Source organism: Podarcis filfolensis (assembly GCF_964270895.1).
Source record: "Podarcis filfolensis genome assembly, chromosome: 7".
Taxonomy (NCBI): domain Eukaryota; kingdom Metazoa; phylum Chordata; class Lepidosauria; order Squamata; family Lacertidae; genus Podarcis; species Podarcis filfolensis.
In genome coordinates, this window is record NC_139603.1 from 81,913,996 (window position 1) to 81,938,682 (window position 24,687).

The 24,687-nt window shown below is 42.0% G+C and overlaps 1 protein-coding gene and 1 long non-coding RNA gene across 23 annotated transcripts in view; both read right to left on the reverse strand.

The window, feature by feature from the left end:
* Positions 1-24,687, reverse strand: part of LOC310766276 (uncharacterized protein) — a 38,124-nt gene that overhangs the window by 516 nt on the left and 12,921 nt on the right. For 11 of the 22 annotated variants that reach the window (XR_014549988.1, XR_014549989.1, XR_014549990.1 and 8 more), the window contains 2 exons: positions 23,128-23,210; positions 15,723-15,925 (listed from right to left, as the gene is read on the reverse strand). Coding sequence is in view for 2 of the 22 variants with exons in the window: in XM_083622388.1 (XP_083478514.1) it covers positions 9,728-9,773; positions 13,555-13,579; positions 20,390-20,462; positions 23,128-23,210 (227 nt within the window). In the remaining 20 variants the exon portion in view is untranslated. Of the gene's footprint in view, positions 1-9,548; positions 9,774-11,180; positions 13,580-15,722; positions 15,926-20,162; positions 21,236-21,354; positions 23,211-24,687 lie in introns of those variants that run through there. The other 11 variants (XR_014550000.1, XR_014550002.1, XR_014550003.1 and 8 more) reach the window with 9 other exon arrangements.
* LOC310766314 overlaps positions 88-24,687 on the reverse strand; it is a 125,881-nt gene continuing 101,281 nt past the window's right edge. The window contains exon 2 of the long non-coding RNA XR_014550053.1: positions 88-3,547. This is a non-coding gene — a long non-coding RNA (uncharacterized lncRNA). The remainder of the gene's footprint in view (positions 3,548-24,687) is intronic.

Consider the following 24,687-nt stretch of genomic DNA (forward strand, 5'->3'; position numbering starts at 1 on the left):
CTGAAGAAGTGTGCATGCACACGAAAGCTTATACCAAGAACAAACTTTATTGGTCTCTAAGGTGATACTGGACAATTTTTTAATATATTTTGACTGTGTCAGACCAACACGGCTACCTACCTGAATCTTTTTACTGTTAGGTTTTTTCCCCAAGTGTTAACTATACGGCATATTCTTTGTTATTGCTTTTAGAAACGGTTTGCTAGACTTTCAGAGGTTACATAACGTGATTTTATGAGTATGTTGTGCACCACCCTCTGGGCACTTTTAGTAGAAGAGCAGGCTGTAAGAATGCCTGCTGTGACACACCTGCAATATCTAAATACAGAATATACTCCTTGCTCAAGGGGCAAACACATCATTAATAGCCAGCCATTTTTTATTTCATTATGATTCAACCCACCCCCTCAAGGGGAAAAGGACGGGGTTTTCCAATGTTATACAGGAGATGGGGAATCCATTCCCCAGCATTTCTAAATTAGTATGACATCAGAGTCTTTGTGGCTCTCCCAGCATAGGTCAGGAGATTATGCTCCCAGGAGCACAAAAAAAATTACTTGTGTATTGGATTCAGCAAGTGACAGTTCTGCTTAAAGCTGATTTATAAATAAAATCTGCCAAGAAAATGGGGCTAGAATCTTATTTAAGCCCCATAAGAAGGAAAATAGGCTTGATTTCTGAGCAACGGGGTATAGGGAAAATTTTTCCTCATATTATGGTAGGGATTTCCCTGTATCTTGCAGGGGAAGTAGCCCTGTGTGCAGCTTAGCAAATAACACTTCCAAATACAATAGGCTTTGCTCATTTTAATGTCTTGCATTAAAGCAGCCATCAGGGACTACGTGTATTAGAGGACATACTTTTGAAAGCAGTGAGAAGCATGCGTAGAAACATGCTGCAGCACCTCGGCTTCCAGCCAGTCATTTCTCTGCAAACCAGTTTACAAGCAAAATTTGTGTTGCCTCAACAAAGTAAAAATAACAGTATCAAACATCTTCAGAAGAGGTCAAGACGTTTTGAAGACTGAAGGCAAAATCCACATGGCATCGCCTAGTGTTTAAGACATTCTTCCCTGTTCAAACTTCATCATTTTAAGCATCTTCTTCACTACACTGCAATACTATTGACCCTTTATATTCTATTAAGAACTGCTCCTCTGCAAAATCAGGAGGAACGTTTTCAAGTTAGAATGCACTCATGCTCAGATTGGACATGCAAGAAAATCTGAAGAGAAATGGCAGATAATCTGGTTGAAGGCAAGGCAGAAACTCCCTTCTTGGATTAGAGCAGCATTTTGTTAATCATGTTCCAAAAGGAACAAAAATCTCCTGCTATTAGAAGTTTAGCAATAATAGCAGAACAGGACTCAATTTATATATAATGCACTAAAACTGCCGCCCCCCACATACAAGCAAATGATCTTAAGAGTAAGAGGAGAGAAAAAGGAAAAGGAAAGATCAGCTGGGATGAGAAAGAGTGAACAGATTTATCTTAATGAGGTACTTGAGTGTAAAAACAGATGGATGTCAAGAGAAATGAATAGCTGCGTCTCCTGCCGTAAGCAGAATAAGGTCCTAATAAAAAGGCAGACATGGTGTTGTGTAGAAGAAATTGCACTGGAATTAAATATGTCAGGAATGCCATCTCCATCTGCCTTCCATGCTTCCTGAGCAAGAGTCCCACTCCTATTTCTGTTTGTTTTAAGGGATTTTGGGATCTTTTCTAGGAATTTGGTCAATTTCCTATCTTCTTGGCAGGCAGTAACCTTTATTTTCTCATGTAACCTTAAACGAGCAGTAGCTGAAATCAGTGTGCTAGGCTTTACTCCAGCATACTGACACTGGGTAGTGAAACTTGCTTCTAGGTAAACATGCTCAATCTTGCATTAATAGCTGTGTTTTCTTCCATTGGTTTGAATGGGGTTACTTACAACTAACATTCTGTTTTGTTTTAAAAAGAAATGAGCGATTTTGAGGAAGTACTGTACCACATTTCAGGAGAGGAAGTGTGACGCTTCCTCAAAAGCACGGGCCCTAATAAATCTGGGCCTGAAGAATCAGCCGGAGAAAAGTACAATGTGCCAAAATATATATAGTATGCACAACTTAAAGACAGTTGTGACTGTATGAACATTGCACACGAGAGCGAAACGTGTACTATACATTCCACATTTCCCAGAGTGAAGAACCATTCCAATGGGCTTAGGTTGCAATACACAGAATTAAGTGTAACTCAAAAGCCACAGAGAGGTTGGGGAAAATCAACCAAGACATTTCCCCTGTCTCTCTCCAGACAGAGATCATCATACCAGGTGACCGAAGTAGTTTCTATGCCAAAACCCCAACTGAAATGGATCTAGAAAATCACTTTCCTCCAAGAGCACCTGGATCTGGTCCACGACCACCCGCTCAAGAAACTTGCCCAAGGGGATATTGGTAACTGGCTGGTATTCCAAATCCAGTGAGGGTTTCTCTTTTCGTTTTGTTTTAAATTTTATTTACTGATACTTATTTTACCGCTGCCTTCTTCAAGCAGGCAAGGGACCATCCCTTCTCACAGGGAGGCATTAATCTCCTACCTGGCCCAGCCAGCTGCTCCCTCCTCGCTAGTTTTTATCAGCCAAGATGTGCAAGGATTCAGAGTGCAAGTGGTCACCTTGACCCATCCAAGCACCTGATCCACGTCCTTGACCCTTACTAACTGAAACTCATCCAACACAACAGAACTAGACAGTGTTCTGGGCACCTCTCAAGATTCGTCTGCTGTAACTGGAGTCAAGGTCCTGGCAGATGCAGGCAATTTTATCCTTAAAATGCTTTGCAAACAAGTCACAACAAGCGACCATCGGTAGAAACCCAGGAGAATTAAGAAACTCAGGATTTTAGTCTAACTGTGACTGGGCAGTAATGTGCCAATCCAGAAGGACATAGTAGCAACAAATAATGTTACTGTTTTTTTAAAAAAATGTTTTCATTGAAAAAATTTCCAGAAGTAACAAAAATACATTCAGTGTTGCTGTTTTTAAATCGTACAATCCTACAAACAAATCAATTACATTCAGTTTGAGACATTTTTTGTTGTAGATAATGTAACTCTGGTTTAATTTTATGTACCCCACCCAAATGCTTAATATATAGATTGACACCTGGGCTCACTATCTCGTGATGTAGGTTAGGCTAAGCTAGCGACCCAAGAAAGTTATTCTAGAGAGATTAACACCACCATCAGTTGTTTTCATATATTTAAGTACAAGAGAAGGCTCAAAAATAAACCAGTTTGCTTTTCTCGGGGCAGGATGCCACATGGGTATTCATGCATGCCCCTTTTCAGCTTCAGACCCTGCTAAACCATGCCAAATTCTCAGCGCAACAAAACCAGCTTATAACTTGAATGTAAATAAGTGACCAACCAGTTTAAAATTTTACATCCAGAATATTTATTTATACAAGTGATAGCTAGGCATTGTCCAACAAAGAAACAATTTTCTAATATTCTCAAGTTCTGTAATAAACAGGCAGTGCTTAAAACCTTAAGGAAGTATATATCACTCTTATTTAGTTATCTTGGATCAGTCCAGGATCAATACCGCAGTCAAGAGGAGGTGGGCTGAATTCAGCCACATAGGCGTTCAGCATCTCTGTGGGGCTGGACAGCTCCTTGCATAAAGAATCCCCAAGAACAGTTTAAATAGGGTGGACCAGGGGCACCCACCCACTCCCCGTTACAGGCAAGATGAAAGCTGAAAAGTTGGGGCGGGGGGGGGGGGGAGAACAAAATGCAGGTGGGTGTGACCAGCAACCCACCTGGCACAACTCATGCAGCACTAGAGCCTAAAGATCTTGGGCATTTGGTGTCAGACAGGGTAAATATTGGGGTTCACAAATAAAATTGCATCCAGAGGGGCCCAGCTTTATTAATAATATTTTACAAAATGGGGTTATGCTTCTTCACAGCCACCTCCTTCTCATGACTAAGCTATACAATCCTGTTCCCATACAGTTCTGCTAACCACGTTGGGTCTCAGCCACAAAAAGCCTATAGATTGTGCTCTTTGCCAGCCCGTACACCACCAGGAATCCGCTTTAAGGAGCAGAAATTAATTACTTATTTGATTTCTGTCCTGCTCTTCCTCCTAAAGAAGCTTAGGGTGGCAACGTTTTAATAAATGTGGGAATCCCACTTTTTAAAAAAGGCACCCTGCCCTGCTCGGCAGCCCAGAGCCAGCAGTTTTCATCCCCCCCCCAATATATACACACACAAAGATAAAGGGACCCCTATCCATTAGGTTCAGTCGCGGACGACTCTGGGGTTGCAGCGCTCATCTCGCTTTATTGGCCAAGGGAGCCGGCGTACAGCTTCCAGGTCATGTGGCCAGCATGACTAAGCCGCTTCTGGCGAACCAGAGCAGCACACGGAAACACCGTTTACCTTCCCGCCAGAGCGGTACCTATTTACCTACTTGTACTTTGACATGCTTTCGAACTGCTAGGTTGGCAGGAGCAGGGACCGAGCAACGGGAGCTCACCCCGTCACGGGGATTCGAACCACCAACCTTCTGATCGGCAAGCCCTAGGCTCTGTGGTTTAACCCACAGCACCACCCGTGTCATATACACACATTCACACAGTTAAAAGCAAAAACATTTCTACGGGCTTATCATCTTATTTTGCAGAGCTAATTATGTGTCCCTACTTTTGCACTTGCTGCTGCACCAGGGTTCTGAAGCCTGGAAAATGCTGCCTCAGTCAAGCTGGCAAGGTCACCCAATGGCACTTTCTAGCCCTTGACAGCCAGAACAGACAGCAGCGTTGACTGTCTGGCATACTCTTCTGAGAAATGAGGTTTCTCTTTAATACAGCTGACAAGACTTAATAAGGCTGTGCATCAATGCACCGCTGCATAAGGGAGAACAACCTCTCCTTACTTACTGCAACCTGTTGGCACTTTCTGCCCCTCCTCCTATGCCGTCTGAAGCTATGTGTCAAAGGTGGCAAAACTTGTTCTGCCGGATGACGAACCTTCTGGGGAAATCACAGTTTACAGCTGCAAGGCAGTTTAAATCACATTGCTTGCCCCTGTATTTTACAGGAACCTCAGAATATAAAAGGGACCTTCATGCCACTGACTTCTCCAGACTAAAAGGCTTGCCAGCTTCAACGAGGAGCGACTTAAGGTCATAAATATATTCAGTACACCCACTGCAAATGCTGCTGGCTTTGTAAAACTTAATGGTAGAAAACCTGAGTTCAGACAAAAATGCATGAAGGGCAGGACAAATCTTTTTCTTTTTTTTCAAAAAATTTTTATTGGTTTTCAAAAATTTTCAAACAAACAAACACACATCTTAATTGTACTTAATCCAATCTTAGTAACATTGTTAAGTGACTTTCTCAAATCCCCCTGGCTAAATTCCAGTGTATATCATTGCAACAGTTTTCCTTTTTTTTTTTTAATTAAATATTTATTGGTATTTTCAAAAGACACACAACAAACAAAAACAAAAAAATAAACAAAATAAAAACAACACAAAAAAGCATGTTCGAAACTAAACAGAAAAATAGAAAAAACACATACAGTTTCTGATACTTATTTTCCTCAACCTTGTTTCTCAGACCTCCTCACACCTCCCCTTCTTGTATTCCAATTTAAATTGTCCATTCAGCAAGTCCTTAACTTATTTCTTCACCTTAACTTAAACATTTATTCTAACATACTGTTATTTTACTTTACTTCTTTTTTCCATTTCCTCCATTTATTTTTAACAGCCTTATTTTCACTTAATTTAAAAAGAAGGAAAAAAAAACCAATTTCACCTTATTAAAATTACACATCAATACTTATACCTCATTAATTTATTCTTAAACCTTTTTCCTAAGGTCGACCAAAATTTCCCTTCCACGGTTTACCCAATTTCCTTACCACTAACAAAATATAAAACAAACAAAGCAATGCAAATTATCCTTATGTACCCTTTGGATTCCCAACCTCCACCCACCCTTCTCCCGGTTCCAGTCCCCAACCAATATCCATCAGTCTTTATATTATTTATTTAGCCTGGAGATCTCAGGTCCGAGGCCCTTATGTCTCTCTCAGTTCCTTTCTGCCGGTCTCTTTGATAGACCTTGATGTTAAGCCCCAGGTCTCGGAGGGGCTCCGGCCCAACAGAATCGATGTTGCTTCTAGCCAGTCCTCCATACTTAAAAGCAAAAGCAAAGCCTATGGGGTATTCCAACTCTTGTTTCAAATTTCTTTCAAATCCAAATGTCCCCACAGCTCCAGCTTCCACCTTCAACAAATTTATAATCCTCAGGTCTTCAGATCTCCTCAAAAGAGGATCTCTCCATTTTCCAAATTCCCAATCAAACCAGGCTTTCCGCATCCAGTTTTTATTGTCCTTTTTTATCATCATGTCAGGCCTCATATTGTAGCTCTCCTTTGACTCCTGCAAACCTCCATCTCCTCCTTCGTTTTCTTCAAAAAGAACATATTGCTCCATCGTGTCTACGCTTTCGGTTTCATTTATTTGTTCAGTTGAATAGGCTTCCTGTTTCAAATCCTTATCAGACTCCAAGCTGTTGTTTACTGTCCAGTGTAATAGCGATACCTCTGTAGACAAAGCATCGTACTCATCTTCTAAGTTTCCCAAGAGAACCAGTGCTCTGTCCAATTCTGCTTGGAATTTAGACACTCCAGCCATTTTTGTAATGTAGTATCCTTGTTACCCCTCTAGGGGGATTTAATTCCTTGATCTTCCTTTCAGCTCAAAAACCAAAAGTCCAGTTATTTTGTATCAACCTTATTTTCAACAAGTTATCCCGAATAAACCAGCAAAAACAGCAGAAACAATGTTCTCTTTTTCCAGCTGACAGCTAGCTGACTAGCAGCTCACTTGACAGCTGTCAAAATCTTCCATGCAACAGGCTTTCTCATCGGACGTTCCCGGGTCTAGGGGGGGGTGTAGTTTCAGCTCCCAAAATTCTTTTTATCCTCCAGAATATCTTCTTATAATGTCCAAACCGTGAGGTCAGGATCTTTTGTTAAAAAAAAAAGCAAGAAACAGATTCTCTCGACCTTAGCTGCCCAGTCCTTTGCTTTAAGTTGTTTACAAAGAGGGGGGGGTGGACTTCCTTTTTAGCCCCTTCCCGCTCGTTCCAAATCCAAGATAAGAAATTTTTTAAAGTTCCAATCTCCGTATTACTCACGGGTTGATGTTTTAGGATCCAATCACTCTTAGAAGAAGTTGGCGCTCTCTGTCAATGGCTTGCGGCTTCACTCCGTAGACGAGGGAGTACTCTCAGCACCACGCCTTACCCTGCCTCCGTTCCGAAGCCTTTAAAAAGGCTCCGTCGCGGATTGGGGGGGGCGCAAATGGTGCCCGCCGAGTCTCTGTGTTCACAGGCATCCGCGCCTGTGATTTTAAGGGTCCCCGCTTCGCCGCAGCGGCCAGACCCTGACGCTACGGAGCCGATTCCCTCCGGAACTCGGAGGGAATCCGCCATTAAACAGTGGCACCAACCCGGAAGTCCCATTGCAACAGTTTTCCATGGGGCAGGACAAATCTTTTCAACATGGCCACTGAATGAATACAATGTGTTATGTGAGTCTTCTTCTATCGCTACCATGGCAGGCCAAATAATATATTGTTAGTGTGTTGTGACAACCATGCAGGCAGGGTATCTATAATTCCAGAACTCATCTAATGAAGCCAAGTCTCTGTTTAGCACAAGAAATAGCTTCTTCTCACAGCGCACAATTAAAATGCAGAATTTGCTCCCACAAGAGCTAATGATGACCACCAACTTGGATGGCTTTGGAAAATTAGACCAATTCATGGAGAATGGAGTTATGCTAGCCATTATGGCCAGTGAGCCTTGTGATTTGAAGCAACTGGTATTCAAAGAGGAAGAGAATCATAGAATCATAGAATTGGAAGAGACCACAAGGGCCATCGAGCCCAACCCCCCTGCCAAGCAGGAAACACCATCAGAGCACTCCTGACATATGGTTGTCAAGCCTCTGCTTAAAGACCTCCAAAGAAGGAGACTCCACCACACTCCTTGGCAGCAAATTCCACTGTCGAACAGCTCTTACTGTCAGGAAGTTCTTCCTAATGTTTAGGTGGAATCTTCTTTCTTGTAGCGCATTGTTGCTCTCAGGTGCCGCTTCTGGGCTTCCCACCGGCATCTAGTTGGCCACTGTGAGAACGGGATTTTGGACTAGATGGGCCTTTCGGCCTCATCCAGCATGGCTTTCCTTATGTGTTTCTGGTATCTCCCAAGTAAGTGAGCCAGTTTAATGCACCTGCATCTGGTTAGTTTAAAAGTTACATAAGGTGACCTTGATATTTATTACAACAGGAGCCATTGGACAATTACTGTCGTATTCGAGGTGCAGTGTTAGCATGACCCCAACGAGAGGCAATGGGGAGTGACATTTCCAGTAAAACCATACCCTGGATAAATGAAAGGCACTCACCTATCCAGCCTGCCTGTAGGTGAACAGAAAAATCAGCTTCAGGTTATGTCAACAGACAAGCTCAGGTTTCAGGGTTTAGGACTCATTTTGAAACACAAGAGTACAAGCCAGAAATCAACTGTGATCTTATGCCAGCTATAATCAACTGTCAGAGGGAGGTTTTCCTGTTGTGGCTACCATGGAAAGCTAGTTACATATAAGAGGAGAAATAGTATACCTTTATTTTTAGAACTAACTTCTAAAATACGCATTAAAAAAAAAATCCACATGGAAATTCATAATGATCTTAACGCTGCACTGTTTCAAAACTCATTTCTTCTGCAATTTCCCCCTGGATGAGTATAGATCTGATAATTAAATCTCTCAACTCCATCCTCTTCAGAAGCCAATTTTGTCCTCTCCCCTAGACTTGTAATGCCCATGGAACTTCAACCATAAGCCTCACATTGTGTTCTGCTGAGGTTACTGGCAAAGACATGTACACACAGGCCATCTCCCTAGTTTGCTGGGCTCTGCACAAAATCTTTCACTTCTCTGAAGTCAATAAGGGCACTTTGCCACGGGGGGGGGGGGGGTTGCATTCAGCATGCATATATTCACAAAGAGACTGGGCTGATATTTTGAGCCGTCATTTGGGTTAATGGGATAAGCAGAAGGAACACAGGCGAGATAATGCAGAGCTAGCAGCAGGATCACCAAACCCCCAGTATGAATGGCCGTGTTGTCTTTTAAGTTCATTATCTTTACTTCTTCTTTTTTTTGGTACTATTAGAATGCTTAACTGGCACTACAAACTGGTAAGGAAGACAGTAGTTACTACAAATTTATACCACCAGGGCAGGTCAAAGTCAAGACCTGCCTGGAAACAGCCTTTCTCTAGCATGAGAAATTAAGTTCAATGCAGTGCAGCAGTCCCGTGAAGATCACAAACGCACAAACATGGTAAACTATTTGGAATTGGTTTACAGCAGATGAAAGGGAAATTTTGAAAATAGGCCTTCAGCGTAGATCTTGAAGCAAACCACTGGCACAAAAGGTTGCTAGGGCAAATGCACACACAGTATTACACGAAACCGAAGGCAAACTATTTTATGGATTACCACTTTCACAGATAATTGGAGGTTGCATTTATTGAAATGAGGTGGGAATCAGCACAGTTGACGGTTGCCCTCTCCCGTAGTCCATCCGGTTTCATGGCTTAATTATTCAGGAAGGCAGATTTTCCAAATCAGTTGAAGTAAACACCCACCTCTCAGCCGTTCAGTCTGTTAGAGCTGAGTGTAGGATGTTTACATGAACTAAGAATCAGGGATAACAATGTGAACACAACACTGATGCACTTCAAAGGAGTCCATACCTCAGTATTTCAAGATACCAGGTACACTGAATTCAATGCAGAGAATCAACATTACTTTCCAGCCTTAAATCCCTCTTGCTCTAGTAAGAACTTTTGTTTTAAGGGAGTTAAAATCTCAACTACGACACATTGCTTTTGAACATGTCTGTACAGTATATTTTTTTCCCTTTCCTTTTTCTGTTAATGGCATGTTAAGTTTTTATTGTTCAAAGAACAAGCAAAGATTTAAAAATAAGGGAATAAAAACCACAAGAGGCAATAAAAGCAAGCAGATAGTGGTCACACTATTCCATCATGATGCAAGTAATATATCTTATTGACATTCCCCTACGATCTCCCAGAAATTTGAATTTAAAGCATAGCTGAGGTGAAAATTAAAAAATTAATTGCTTGCACATTCTAGCAGGGATCCAAATAGCTACTTGAGATGCATCCAAGAGTTTGAGTAATCTCAGTAGGACTTTACTTTCATATCTCTAAACAGAGCATCCCTCTGCCATACTACAAATTGCTTTTAAAAAGTCCCCTCAATTTTGTTTGCCATTTGAGTCAGTGAGCCAATGTTCATAAGAACACGTTTCAAAGCCCCTTAGACACAGAACCATTTGCATACTTCATAGGATCCCAACCAGCTTATGACACAAGGGTTATCACAAAGGCATTGTAAATAAAAAAAATTGTCCAGTAGCACCTCAGAGACCAACTAAGTAAGTTCTGGGTATAAGCTTTTGTGTGCATGCACACTTCTTCAGATACCATCAGATACCACTTCTTCAGATACATATATGAAGAAGTGTGCATGCACACGATAGCGGAAACATTAGGCCAATGGCCCATCTAAGCCTGAATTCTGTTCTTACAATGGCCAGCCAGATGCCTGTGGGAAACCTACAACAAGGACATAAGCACAGAGCACTTTCCCCACCTGCGGTTTCCAGCAACTGGTGTTTAGAAGCACTGCTGCCTCTGACCAGTGCTACTGGACAATTATTATTTTTTATTTCAACTGTCAGACCAACACGGCTACCTACCTGAATCTACAAAGACATTGTGTTTGCTTTCATGTGTGTACACAAGCACCTTGAAGTAAGCTAGGAAAACTCACTGGTGGGTGAGGAGCTTGGTATATTGGTTTTGCCATCAATTTCTGCATAGTTAATAGATTCAGGTAGGTAGCCATGTTGTTCTGACGCAGTCAAAATAAATAAAAAAAATTAAAAACTGTCAAGTAGCACCTTAGAGGCCAACTAAGTTTGTTCTGGGTAGAAGTGTGCATGCACATGAAAGCTTATGCCCAAAACAAACTTAGTTGGTCTCTAAGGTGCTACTGGACAATTTAAAAAAAAAAAAATTCAACTGCATAGTTAATGTTCAAGTTGACAAGGAATTCCCCATCTGAAGAATGATCAGCAATTGTTTTGTCTTCTTTTTTTAAAGCCTCGCCCAGTAGCACATGGCTCATTTCACTTGCTTCAGTCATCTGGATTTTCCTTTTAGACCTGCCCTGGGAACAATGGCCCTTAGTGCCTTACTTAGAAACTATCCGAATGAACCATGTTTTTGTTTGGGATTTGTGGAGCCTGCATCCGCGTAGGAGGCTGGGGAAAGTGACCTTCAGCAACCTTCCAGGAAAGCTAACTGTATTAGAAACCTGTTTCTTCATATATATTAAAAAAAGTATTATCTAGCCCAGGGTTCTCCAAACTTGGGTCTCCAGTTGTTTTTGGACTACAGTTCCCATCATCCTTGACCATTGGTCCTGCTAGGTAGGGATGATGGGAGTTGTATTCCAAAAACAGCTGGAGACTCAAGTTTGGGAAAACCTGACCTAGCCCATCAACTGGTTATTATACAAATAAGGTGTGTAAATGCCACTTGACTGGGCAAATAATCTTTTCTACATATACTACCATGCCTTCCTCCAGCAACCTCAAGTAGAGAGACATCCCATCTACGCAGTGGAACAGAGAAGGAGCTTGTGTGTTTCAGCAAGCTTAGTGCATCATGTTCCTGCACCCCTCACCCCGCTGAGACAACAGGTGTGTCAACGGCTCGTGGTTGTACATAGCACAAACGCAGTGTTTGATTTTGCAGACTCACAACAGCTCCAGTTTTAGAACTGCAGCCATTATTAACACCAGTACTCAATTGGCTCAGGTGACACTCCAATTCACAAAGAAGGTTTCGAAATGATCTGAGCCAGAGAGCAAATGGAATGGCAAGATTAACACTCTAGTGCTGCCACGAAGGAGGTGAAAATAAAGAAAAAACAAAACAGGATAACAATATGGCCACTTCAGCTGGTAAGAGCAAATGTGAGAGTAAATAAATCCACTTCAATTGGTTTGCCAAGAATGAAACATATTTTTAGAACTGTTCTAAGAAGAGTATCTGAAAGGTAAGCATCATATTGATATTTAGACATCAGAAAGCGAGAACACTGAAGAATTCTTGTTTGTAGCAATAAAGTATACCCTCCCCCTATCATCACAACTTACAGTCATGTCTAAATGCTTATTGTGAATACCAGTAAGAAACAATCAACTATTTTAAAAACTGCTAATTGACACTAGAGAGGCTTTACTTCTGACAAACAAGAACAAAGCATTTTTGTTGGTTATTATAAATCCTAGTTGCTGGCCTGCTATACATAGTGGAGGAGTAAATATAAATGATGTAATCTAAAAAGGAGCCCGTAATGGCAGAAGTCTGTCCTTTCAGTGCATTTTTGGCATTTAGGTGGGGAATAGCTTGCTCAAGCACATATACATGGATGTCACATATGACATCACAAGGATGTTGTGCAAAACAGGGTGCTTCCTGAGCACCCTGCATTTCTTGTCCCTTGCATTCCTGCCTTTTTAGATGGTTAACATCAGATTTTATTACTCAGTTCCAAGCTTAACTTCCAGAGGCTTCAAAAACATTACGCAAACAGAAGGATAACAAATATTCTAAGAGGCTTCTGATAGGATGCAGGGCAGTATATACCGGTAAATGATTAAAATGGATAAAAAGGTAAAGGTAAAGGACCCCTGACCGTTAGGTCCAGTCACGGACGACTCTGGGTTGCGGCGCTCATCTCGCTTTATTGGCTGAGGGAGCTGGCGTACAGCTTCTGGGTCATGTGGCCAGCATGACTAAGCCACTTCTGGCAAACCAGAGCAGCGCACGGAAATGCCGTTTACCTTCCCGCCGGAGTGGTACCTATTTATCTACTTGCACTTTGACGTGCTTTCGAACTGCTAGGTTGGCAGGAGCAGGGAGCTCACCCCGTCGCGCGGATTTGAACCGCCGACCTTCTGATCGGGAAGCCCTAGGCTCTGTGGTTTAGACCACAGCGCCACCCGCGTCCCATTAAAATGGATAGATAAAATATTACTAAATAATATGTATACTGCACCCCTTTGTATACATGCATTTGTGCAAAAGGGCAGGTTCTAAGGCAGAGAATGCAAAGAAGGTTTAGGAAAAAGGAGGGAGGGGGACATGGGCAAGAGCGCATGCTTTGAATACAGAAGACCCCATGTTCAAATCCCTGGCATCTATTTAAAAAGTGTTAAGACGACCCCTCCATGCCTGTCAGCTTAAAATAATGGATCTTTATAATGGATCTTTTTCTTCCACCGTTGTTTATGAATAGCCGGTGGCAGCAAACATCTGACTGAAAGCTAAAGCTTACAGCTTCCAGTCGGGGATGTTTACAGCTACAGACTACTTACTGTGCATCTGGAGCAAGGAAGCCACCTTTGAAAAGAAAAAGAAAAGTTAATTTAAAAAAACATAACAAAAACGCCACCACATTTCCGTATCTCCTCCAAACCATTTCATGGCACCAATTATGACAGCACTGCAATCCATCACCCTTGATAACACAGCTGCCATATGTTGAGAAAGCACAGCAGTTAAGCGCTCAGAGACTAACGTTTAAGTTATGCAGAAAGGATCTCACTCAAAATATTTACGTAAGGAAAAGTGGGATTTTGTTTTTTAAAAGAGGACTCGGCACCTTCAATACAGCTGACAAGCTTCTGTTGAAGCGTTAGGAAACAGGTTTTAAAGCTTTCTCCAGTAGGGAGCAAGTTAGGGCCAAAACCCCTGGCAGAATCTTGAATTCCAGCTCTCACTAATTATCCTAAGATTCACCTCTATATAGGGAAGTCTGGGAGCGAATGAACAAGTAGGAACTGAGAAACAATAAGGAAGCAAGGACCACTTGCAAAGCTGTGGAAGGGATTTTGACAGGTGTGAAGCTCCGCTCACCTAACAACCGTGTGGTTGCCAGCAGCTTCACCTGTCAAATTTGGCCCATGAGGCTGATCCTGATTAGGACTTGGCCCACAAACCCAAAAAGGTTCCCCATCCCTAAAATAAAACCATCATTAAGTGTGCAAAAAAAAAAAAATTGCATTTCCCCCCCAGTCAAATCTTTCAGTTAAATTCCATGGACCATTGGGAAAAACTACTATTATTTCATAAAGCAGAAGTGTTGGGACCCTGAGAGTTATCTAGTCCTTGTTGGTGCCTGGATACACGGAGCTGGACCTCGCTGGGCTTCTGCACCAACTTGGAAAATGCCAGGCAGCTGCGTTCTCCTCCACAAGTGACCCTCGGGATGATTCATCACTCTTCTTTCCCAATGCGCTTCTGCGACATATATCTGAAGATATGTGCACGCAATACATAAGCAGAGTCCAAGCAGAAGCTAGGCATTGGAGGTGTGGATTTCTAAGCTACTTTATTATGTACAAAACAGAAACAAATAAATAATGGCTCCTCTCATCTCTGAGAGAGCAGAAAAGCAAAAGTGCAACATAACGGAACAGTGTAACTGAACTTCCCTTCTCGTGACTCCAACAGTATGGAATGTCAACACAGACATGTAATGAAAACAATCACACATCCTGCAATGGGAGGAATGAAATCCCAACAGTCCTATCCCTTGTAATGCAGGATTCTCAACTAGATCATGGATGAGAGATGGCCACCTAAACTCTGTTTTAAAAACCTTCAATGAAGGAGAGTCCATCACCTCCCAAGGGAGACAGTTCTACTACTGAACAGCTCTTACTGTCAGAAACATCTTTCTGGTGTTTAGTCGGAATCTCCTTTCTTGTAACTTGAATCCATTGGTTCTGGTACTAGTCTCCAGAGCAGGAGCTTGCTCCATCTTCCATGTGACAGTCTTTGAGATATTCCTCTCGGTTTCCTCTTTAATTATGCAATCAGCTGATGCCAGGCTAAACCAGAGATGAGAAACCCATGGTCCTCTAGATGTCGTCCAACAATTCCTCCCATCATCCCTGACCACTGGAAATGCTGATGGTAGGTAGCAGTCCAGCAACATCTGAAGTGTTACGATAATGAAGCAATGCTGCTGCAAAGTCCTAGCTTGAAAAGTAAACATGATGGGAATGTTGAGACTGTTCGTGGGAAAAAGAGGGACAGTCAATTCACAGTGCGAAGCACCGGAATTAGCTCAGAGTGTAATATGAGCTCTTCCGTTTATTCCTGTCCGGGATGTACAGGAAGTGTTTGTCACAACACTGCTGGAGTTTGAAGAGAGCAGTCATGTTTTTTGTAACGCTGCAAAGACAGGTTTAAAAGCATGTAAATACGTTTCTGTCTATCTCTTTCCCCTGCCAGGGGAAGAGGGGGTGTGTTCTTCTCACGTTTGAGAAGAATCGCCAATCGAGACCTTGCCTGCGCTTGCTGGGGAATGCAGCCAGGGAGGTCAACAGGGACTCAAGCCGGGTGCCTGGGAATGCTGCCAGCTTCTCACCTCCAGGCTAAACAACCCAACCCATGTGCTCTCAGATACAAACACTCAACATTCCTTAAATCAAACAAAGGTCCTGAATTTTCAATAAAAAAATAAAAACTCTGGATACTGGAAATGGAAAATTTATTCTGATCACAAAAAGTGACACAATCCATTCATCAATGCTCCCCCACCAAATTCGAGGTGACACTTCAGAGGGAAGGATCAGAAGGGGATCAGCAGCATCTTGGCTCACAGTCACTGGCAGTAGTAGGATCAAAGGCGTTAGCAAGAGGCATCCATCTGAACAGGTGTCAGGCAAGCAAATGAACCTTGTAAAAGACCAGGTGGGAACCAGCTGTTAATGCTGCATGCCCTATTTCAATAAGCATCCCGTCATTTGTTATTAGACTAGTTTGGCATGTTTGATTTAAATGACAGTCCTATAACTTGTATCCTTTTAAAAATTATCATTGCTAAACCTGTCAGGTAGAAGCTTCCTGTTAAATAATAGGAAATGACAACAGCAGTTCATTAAAAAAATACTCAAGTTTACAGAGGAACCATCCAAGGATTATTGAGTAACGGCCAAAGAGTTGGGGGTAGGGGGAAAGAGAAAAGGGAAGATGCTCGGGGAAAATCCAGGTCAACTCTTTAGACTTTACTCAACAACCCTTGGATACAAATTATAGGACTGCCATTTAAACAAGCCAAACTAATCCCCAAAATCACTGGGCCATTTCTTCAACAGTGCAAAAAACTGAGATAGTACAAGTTATCCACAAGGAGACACCTACACAAAGAAACCTGGCAGTTAAACATTTTCTAGGTGAGTGAACACATCTGCATGAACAGCAGGCTCACAAAAAAACACAGATGTGTACCTTTTTAAAAAAATAAAATGAGGAGACCAGAAGCAAATCATTTCCATGTCTTCATATTTATAGATTGCTGGTGGTGCACAAGTAGTTCTTGGTCAAGGTTAGACTGAGGAGACTACATGCAGTCTAATAAACTGACCTTTTATTTTATATATTTTTAGGACCAAGTGTAAAAAAAAACCCCAGTAATTATTTCCAAGAACACACTCTACCAGCAATTCCACAACTAGAAATCTGGAAAGAAATGTGGTATTTCACGGAGAGGTAAGCACATGGTATTTGACTAATTTGGCTGCTCTTAAAACTTTCTATGAGAAGCCACTATTAGAATGTTCTCCTTTCACACAAAGGAAGAATTTGCAGCAAACAGTAGATGCATGCAAGAAGCAGTTGCCATCACTTCTTGCAATCCTTTTTCATCTTTAGGCCTGCCATCCTTGCACTCTTACACAAGAATCAAATCCCACTATACCTAAGAGGACTTACTCCTGAGATATTTTTATTCTTAACACAGTCATCTTGTCTCAGCTGCACTCATCAATATGTGGAAAAGCAAGCTTGTGTGTGTGTGTGTGTGTGTGTGTGTGTGTGTGTAAAATTGGGAGTCAGGTGTGTAAATTTCATTAAGGGTCTCCCAAGTACCCCCAGCGTCAACAATTCAAGTGCCTGGAGGCGGTTGGAGGTTGGATGGCGGCTAACAGATTGAGGTTGAATCCTGACAAGACAGAAGTACTGTTTTGGGGGGACAGGAGGCGGGCAGGTGTGGAGGATTCCCTGGTCCTGAATGGGGTAACTGTGCCCCTGAAGGACCAGGTGCGCAGCCTGGGAGTCATTTTGGACTCGCACTTCTCCATGGAGGCACAGGTCAAATCTGTGTCCAGGGCAGCTGTTTACTAGCTCCATCTGGTACGCAGGCTGAGACCCTATCTGCCTGTGGACTGCCTCGCCAGAGTGGTGCATGCTCTGGTTATCTCCCGCTTGGACTACTGCAATGCGCTCTACGTGGGGCTACCTTTGAAGGTGACCCGGAAACTACAACTAATCCAGAATGCGGCAGCTAGACTGGTGCCTGGGAGCGGCCGCCGAGACCACATAACACCGGTCTTGAAAGACCTACATTGGCTCCCAGTACGTTTCTGAGCACAATTCAAAGTGCTGGTGCTGACCTTTAAAGCCCTAAACGGCCTTGGTCCAGTGTATCTGAAGGAGCGTCTCCACCCCCATCGTTCTGCCCAGACACTGAGGTCCAGCTCCAAGGGCCTTCTGGCGGTTGCCTCACTGCGAGAAGCCAAGTTACAGGGAACCAGGCAGAGGGCCTTCTTGGTAGTGGCGCCCTCCCTATGGAACGCCCTCCCACCAGATGTCAAAGAGAAAAACAACTACTAGACTTTTAGAAGACATCTGAAGGCAGCCCTGTTTAGGGAAGCTTTTAATGTTTGATGTATTACAGTATTTTAATATTTTTGGGGGAAGCCGCCCAGAGTGGCTGGGGAAGCCCAGCCAGATGGGCGGGGTATAAATTATAAATTATTATTATTATTATTATTATTATTATTATTATTATTACTACTACTACTACTACTACTACTACTACTACTCAAAAGCATTTTTTCTTTGGTTTCCTTTTTATTTTTCCTAACAGGTAACTCAAGAAGCAGTCCAAGTCTGCAGCTCTACTCATGGAACAGACTTCTGTGGGCACAACAGACTTTCCTCCCCTGTGCACACTCAAGATCATCTCCAGAGGGCTGGGAGACCCTCCGATCAGATTTTGGAAGCACACAGACAAAGAAGAAGAAACAGAATTCCCAGGCTGCAAGCACTTAGGCAGCACTTTGGAAAGAGGCCCCTGGCTGCAATCCTGTGCACACTTTCTTTAGAGAAAGTCCCAGTGAACTCAGTGGCCCTTCCTTTGCAGTAAGCAGATATATTATTACATTCTTCTTCCTATGTTATCTGTGGTAAACCATGTGTAAACTAATTAAATCTTTAGATAAAGTGTACATAAAAAAGGTAGGGAAAGTTCCTGCACTAACAGATTACAAACTGAAAATCTGGATGAAAAGATTACACCCATTCATTAAATAGCTTTTTAAAATAACTTTTTGAAACTGACATTTTGCCACCAAAAGCAGACAATCACAGAGGCGTGATGAGGGCCCTTATTTTTGAGAGTGAAAATATGTAATTTCAAAGACTTAATTATTTTTAATTACATAGTAGGCGATAATGTGGCGTTCCAGAAATTAGATTTCTGCAAGAAAAATATGAGACTATTTTGAGAACAGTTTGGGGCAACAAAATCTAAATGCAGAATGCAAGAGTAATATGAAATAGAAGTTACAGCTACCTATTCAAAAAGCAAAGACTCCTTCTCACATTAACTTCAGTGGTTGGACTGGATGACACTCAGAGTCTCTTACAACTCTACAATTCTATAATTCTCTGACTACTGTTTCTTCTTCCCAGTCTGAGACTAGTGGCAGATACACCAGGTTCAATCAAGGCAAGGGTTTATGGAGGCTGGTCTGTTTGAAAGAGGCACACCACACTGCCATTTTTTGGCCAGGACTGCCCACACATTCCTTTTCAAAGAGGAAATAACTCCAATACACTGGAAGATCACCCAACAGTAAACTAACACTCCACTGTTGTGGTTCTTATACAAATCTTACAACAGCAGGAACACTTGGAACAGCAGACCAGGTGCAAGCCTGCCATTGTGATGAACACCTAATTTAGAAAAGAAAAAGTTAAGATACACTCGGGAGCAATTTTATGCTGGCTCCTTGCAAGTAGTCTTGCTCCTGAATGGGGTTTGGATCTGCTATAATTTTATGCCAGCTTAATTTACGCCAGCTTCTTTTGTATAGGACTACTCCCTTGAATGTATGAAATGGTTTAACTTAGTGTGTATCTTTTGAAAACTGCAAATAATAGCTACTGCCTCCCCCACGCGAGACTTCAGTAGGTGATGACGTGAAGTTTGATCCATTCCACCCAGCACGGTTCCAGCAAAAATTGCTCTTCCGGAACTGCTATTTTAATCAGAAAGCAACATTCCTTCCTAATGCAAATAGCACTTGCTTATCAACCATATTTATTGGGACAGGACACGGAATAAACTTTGCTTCATCATCTGCTATAGTTCTTTCAGGGGCCACGGGCTGTTATTTGCAGTTTTTAAAGATACACCTGTCATTGAGAAGTGTTTTTAATGTCACATATAGCTTGGGACTTTATAAACATTGTTGACGAGTGCTCACAAAGCCAGAAGCCAAAACACTTATCCTATGTTCCAGCATTTCTGATTTCCCGATAACAACTTCAGGCGAATGGGTTATTATCTGAAGCATTTAAATCTGAATCAACAGCTGCTAAGAGTGATTCAGAAAGCACTCCTGCTCTTTTGTATTTGATGGTAACATTTGAGAGAGGGGAAACAACCCCCTTCTTTAGACATTTCTTGGCCCAACTGCAACGTAGAACTTTCATTTATACAGGCACGTTTCGTATTTCAAGTATGCAGACAATCTTTAACAGAAGTACAAAAACAAAGTTATTTGGTGATTTGAAGACTGAATTTCCTCTCATCAATGACCAAAGCAAATTTTAGGACCTCTCTTATTACGGACTTGGCTCTCAAAGGATACAAGTTTCCTTAACATGAAACAGTGCTACTGAACACTCAGAGTGAAAAGCTGTTTTATTCATAGGAGCACCCGGTTTGATGTTTATATAAACGATATGAAATTTTAGTAGCATTTTCCCCTATTGGTTTCCAGTTGCAACTACTCGTTTCAGACAAGTGTCCCCTTCCATGGCATCATAAAGTGATGTAGAGAGTTTGTAGAAGAATATCAAGGTCCAACAAGGCAGCGACAAAGGCAGCCTGAAGGCAGAAGAGAAACCCACCTTTTGAGATGTGTGAAGATAAACAAAAGGAGGGTGAGTTGGTTGGGGATGGTTGAGGATGGTTGAAGCAGTGCTGAAGGAAGAAAAGACCAGGAAGGCCACAGAAAGTAAAAGAAAATCAACTAAGTAGCATATCCCGCTAAGAGAAGAAAAGCAACTGTGGAAATAAAAGTGAGACCTGGTGTCAGCTACAATAAAATGAATAAAAGAGCACTCTGTTCTTTGGGAAAAAAATGCTATGGGAACTGGCCACAACACAGGATGACATTTGAGACACAAGGTTTTGGACCACAGAGTGGTCTGAGTAATTGTATCTCTGTTTGAGATTTACAGATTTTCTTGGGAGATAAGTCAATGTGAATAAGCAATAGATGCCCAACGTTATTAGGATTCCTATAATAAAAAAGTTTATCAATTGCATAACAAGAATGCCACTCTCTATCTGAGAAATCGCCAACAGGCAACCCACCTGCCAAATCTGGTCCCAAAGGCAATTTCAACATAGCCACTGGAAGTCTTACCAAATTTTAATCAATTTAAAATGATAGAATTGTAGAGTTGGAAAGGATCCAACGGTCATCTAGCTGCGTCAACTTACACAATTTCAATCACAAAGAGAAGAAAAACAATGTCAAGTTACAACTAAAGGAACAAATATCTGTTTATTAAAAGTCCCCCTTTGGGTGCAATTTGTAAATTTTTATAAACTTGCCCATTTGATAGTCCACAAAGCTCAATTGGTTAGAGCATGGTGCTGATAACATCAAGGTTGTTGGCTCGATCCCTTTATGGGACAGCTGCATATTCCCGCATTGCAGGGGGCTGGATTAGTCAGCCTTTCTCAACCTGTGGGTCCCCAGATGTTGTTGAACTACAACTCCCATCACCCCTAGCTAGCAATGCCAGAGCTCAGGGATGATGGGAGTTGTAGTCCAACATCTGGGGACCCACAGGTTGAGAACCACTGGATTAGATGATCCTCAGGGTCCCTTCCAATTCTGCATTTCCATGATATGAGCTCTATAACTGTGATGGCCAACTATGACACCTGACAACATGCAAAGAGACATGTTTGCAGAACAAAACTAAAGCCCCTAGCTCACGAAACATGGCAGAAGAACATAATAGGCCTAGATTTTACAGAAGCTGGACATCCCTTATCAAGATTTATTACCCTAGATTAATCCCTACTAGGGCAGATTATAGCAATAAAAACCAAGATGGACAGTGGCTGGCGATCAAGAAGTCTGCAAGATAAAGCCAGGAATAATCTGTTACCTGTAGAGCATATATATCCTGCAGGGCACCTTGACATCCAAGTTGCTGTGCAGAAATTGGGAAGCACTGTACTACCCTAAGCCAAGTGTGGCAAAAAGCAGCCTTTTGGAGCCTTACTCATCTTTCCCTGCATCATCTCAGTGGCTTGCTGGAAGGAAGAAGAGCATGCTAGGACAGATGACAGCAATCGTTCTGATGACGCCAAAACACGCTCATATTCAAACTGTCCTAGAAGATGAGTCAACTATGCTGCAGTTACTGGATATTGATCAGGTCTGCAGCTGAACTATTGCCTCTTAAACCGTACATTCTGGCAAGCAAGGAGGCAGTCCTTTAGGCATCAATATAACTCAGGCTGAAGTGCAAAGTTCCGGTAATTCAACATGAAAGACTGCTTCTGTGAGCGTTCCAAAGAGATCAATACATATTCAACCATGAGAGGCCATTTACATGATAAAGATGTTAGGAACATCATTATGCCCAAGCATGCCAATTAAGAAGCAACTTCCAAGTAAGGATACAAATCATGATCATCTGTTTCTGGCTTTCAACAGCCGGCATTCATCCCACTCATGCAAAATCTCAATCAAGGTTTTATTCTGCCAGTTAGCAGACAGAAATTCAAAGGCCTCAAAAGGGTGAGCAGGGCTTTTCCTGTATCTTTTAAAGGACCACAATTGCTTTTAGCAACCACACAACTAAAACCCTAGCTTACAAATTTTAACTCGAAGTGGCAATTGTAAGTTATTTTAATATACTGTTATTCTGTTAGCCCAAATTGATTATATTTTGCTAAAGAGTTAAAAAAAATGCTAGTAGCTTGTTATGATGAGTATTTGCAGGAATGCCTTTCCTGCTAAAAGTCTGTTATTAGTAGACTCACAGTGATGCTCACCACACTGTGAGAGAGGCAAGGCTAAGAAACAGTACAAAGTCACCCAGTGTATTGCATGACTGGGTGAGGATTTGAACATGGGTCTTATTAGTCCAAGCCAAGCACTCTAACCCTTGTTTCTTACAGAAAGCTGAAGCTGGACTCTCAGCACAATTTCTTTACTTAGCGTATCAAAAGGAACCACCACCTAGTTGTAAAACACAACCTTTGTGCATAAAAGGCCCCGGGTTCAAATCCTGGCATCTTCATTAAAAGTCCAGATAGTGAGGCTGGAAAAGAGAGAGATGCTGCTGCCACATGGACCCACCATTTGACAACATGCAGCAATGTCATATGCTCATACATTTAAATGGTCTTAATATTGTTCAGCCTTTCGAGAACAGAGGTGGCCATTTCTGGCACTGTTATATGACTTTTTCAGTGGAGTGGTTCCAACTCTGTCAAGTTGATTTTGAAGGTTCTCTGTTCATCTTCCTCTACTGTACCCTTATTAATTTTAGAAGACAAACTTTTTCGTTACCCCACCCCACGTGAAGTGACCCTCCAAACCACCCTCTAAACTTACCAGCATACTGTTAGGGCTGTTTTCTTGAATCTTGGAGTTTTCTAATGCAACTTGCCACAAGCCAACATCCAGTAGTCTGTATCCTACAGAACAGAAATACATTCTTCAGTGCCGGTTGTCTGTCTTTAAAGTACCCACGCAAATACAGTGGTACCTCAGGTTACATACGCTTCAGGTTACAGACTCCGCTAACCCAGAAATAGTGCTTCAGGTTAAGAACTTTGCTTCAGGATGAGAACAGAAATCGTGCTCCGGCAGCACAGCGGAAGCAGGAGGCCCCATTAGCTAAAGTGGTGCTACAGGTTAAGAACAGTTTCAGGTTAAGAACGGACCTCCGAAACGAATTAAGTACTTAACCCGAGGTACCACTGCATATTTGTGCACATCTCAAAATACAGCAAATCAGAAAGTGTAAAATTGCATCATCTGTCTCGCTTCTGGCAGGCCACCTGCTAAAGATGCATTACCCACCTACAAGTTGTTGAAAATGTCCCTAGGCCAAACCCCAGGTAGTTTCACATCTTTTTTTAAAATAATACGACTCGATGAATAGCTCAGTTGGTTAGAGTGCTGTGCTGATAATGCCAAGGTTGCAGGTTTGATTCCCGTATGGGACAGCTGCACATTTCCGCATTGCAGGAGATTTTTGACTAAATGGTCCTCAGGATCCCTTCCAAATCTACAATTCTCTGCAAATATGTAATTTATTTCTGGAACATTTTATACCCAGTCTTTCCTCAACAAGTCCAAAGCAGCTAAGTTAAAACAATAACGTAATTGCAGTTACAATTTCACAATTCAATATAATAAAGCAGCCATAAAAGCACTAAAATTTAAAAATAGAAAGCGCCCTCCTATTTTTAAAATGTTGATTTAACTGCAGTAATTAAAACCACTTCAAAAAGAGAACAATTATTTATGTCCCTTTGACCATCCTATGAGAAGCCGTTAGAGAGGAAAGAGGATGAGCATCCCTCAGGAAGAAAATTCAGGACTGGAAACAACCAAAGGGAAAGCTCTCTCTGTGGTCCCAGCTGGGTACAATTCTCAGGATAATGGGACACATAGGAGGGCCTCAGACAACTATCTCAATGGGCAGGCAGGTTCAGAACTTGCTTAGGATGGGGGTGTCTTGGGAGAACATCCCATTTTATTTTACTCTTAATGCTGGAGTCTAACCATCAGCTATCTAAATGTTAGACAATAAAAGCAAGCAAAGAAGCCACCGGTGAGCAGGCCTTTTCCTTTTAAAATCTAGGTACTGTGTTACTCTAGAGTAGCTGTTCACCAACCTGGTGCCCTCCAGATGTTTTGGATTACAGCCCGCAGGTGACCAAATCAGTCTTAAATTTGTTTTAATACCTTCCAGTGCGTATCTGGGCACAATTGAAAGCATGGCCAATGTTTCTGTTGTTGTTTTAAAGGAACTGTAAAACTAAATCCGAACTTAATACAAATATAAAGTATCCTTGAATTTACAGCCTTCTTAAAATGTGTGAAATCTGTTTTACTTTGTAAACAAACGATTGGAAGGAAAACATCCTTCTCAGTCATCATACA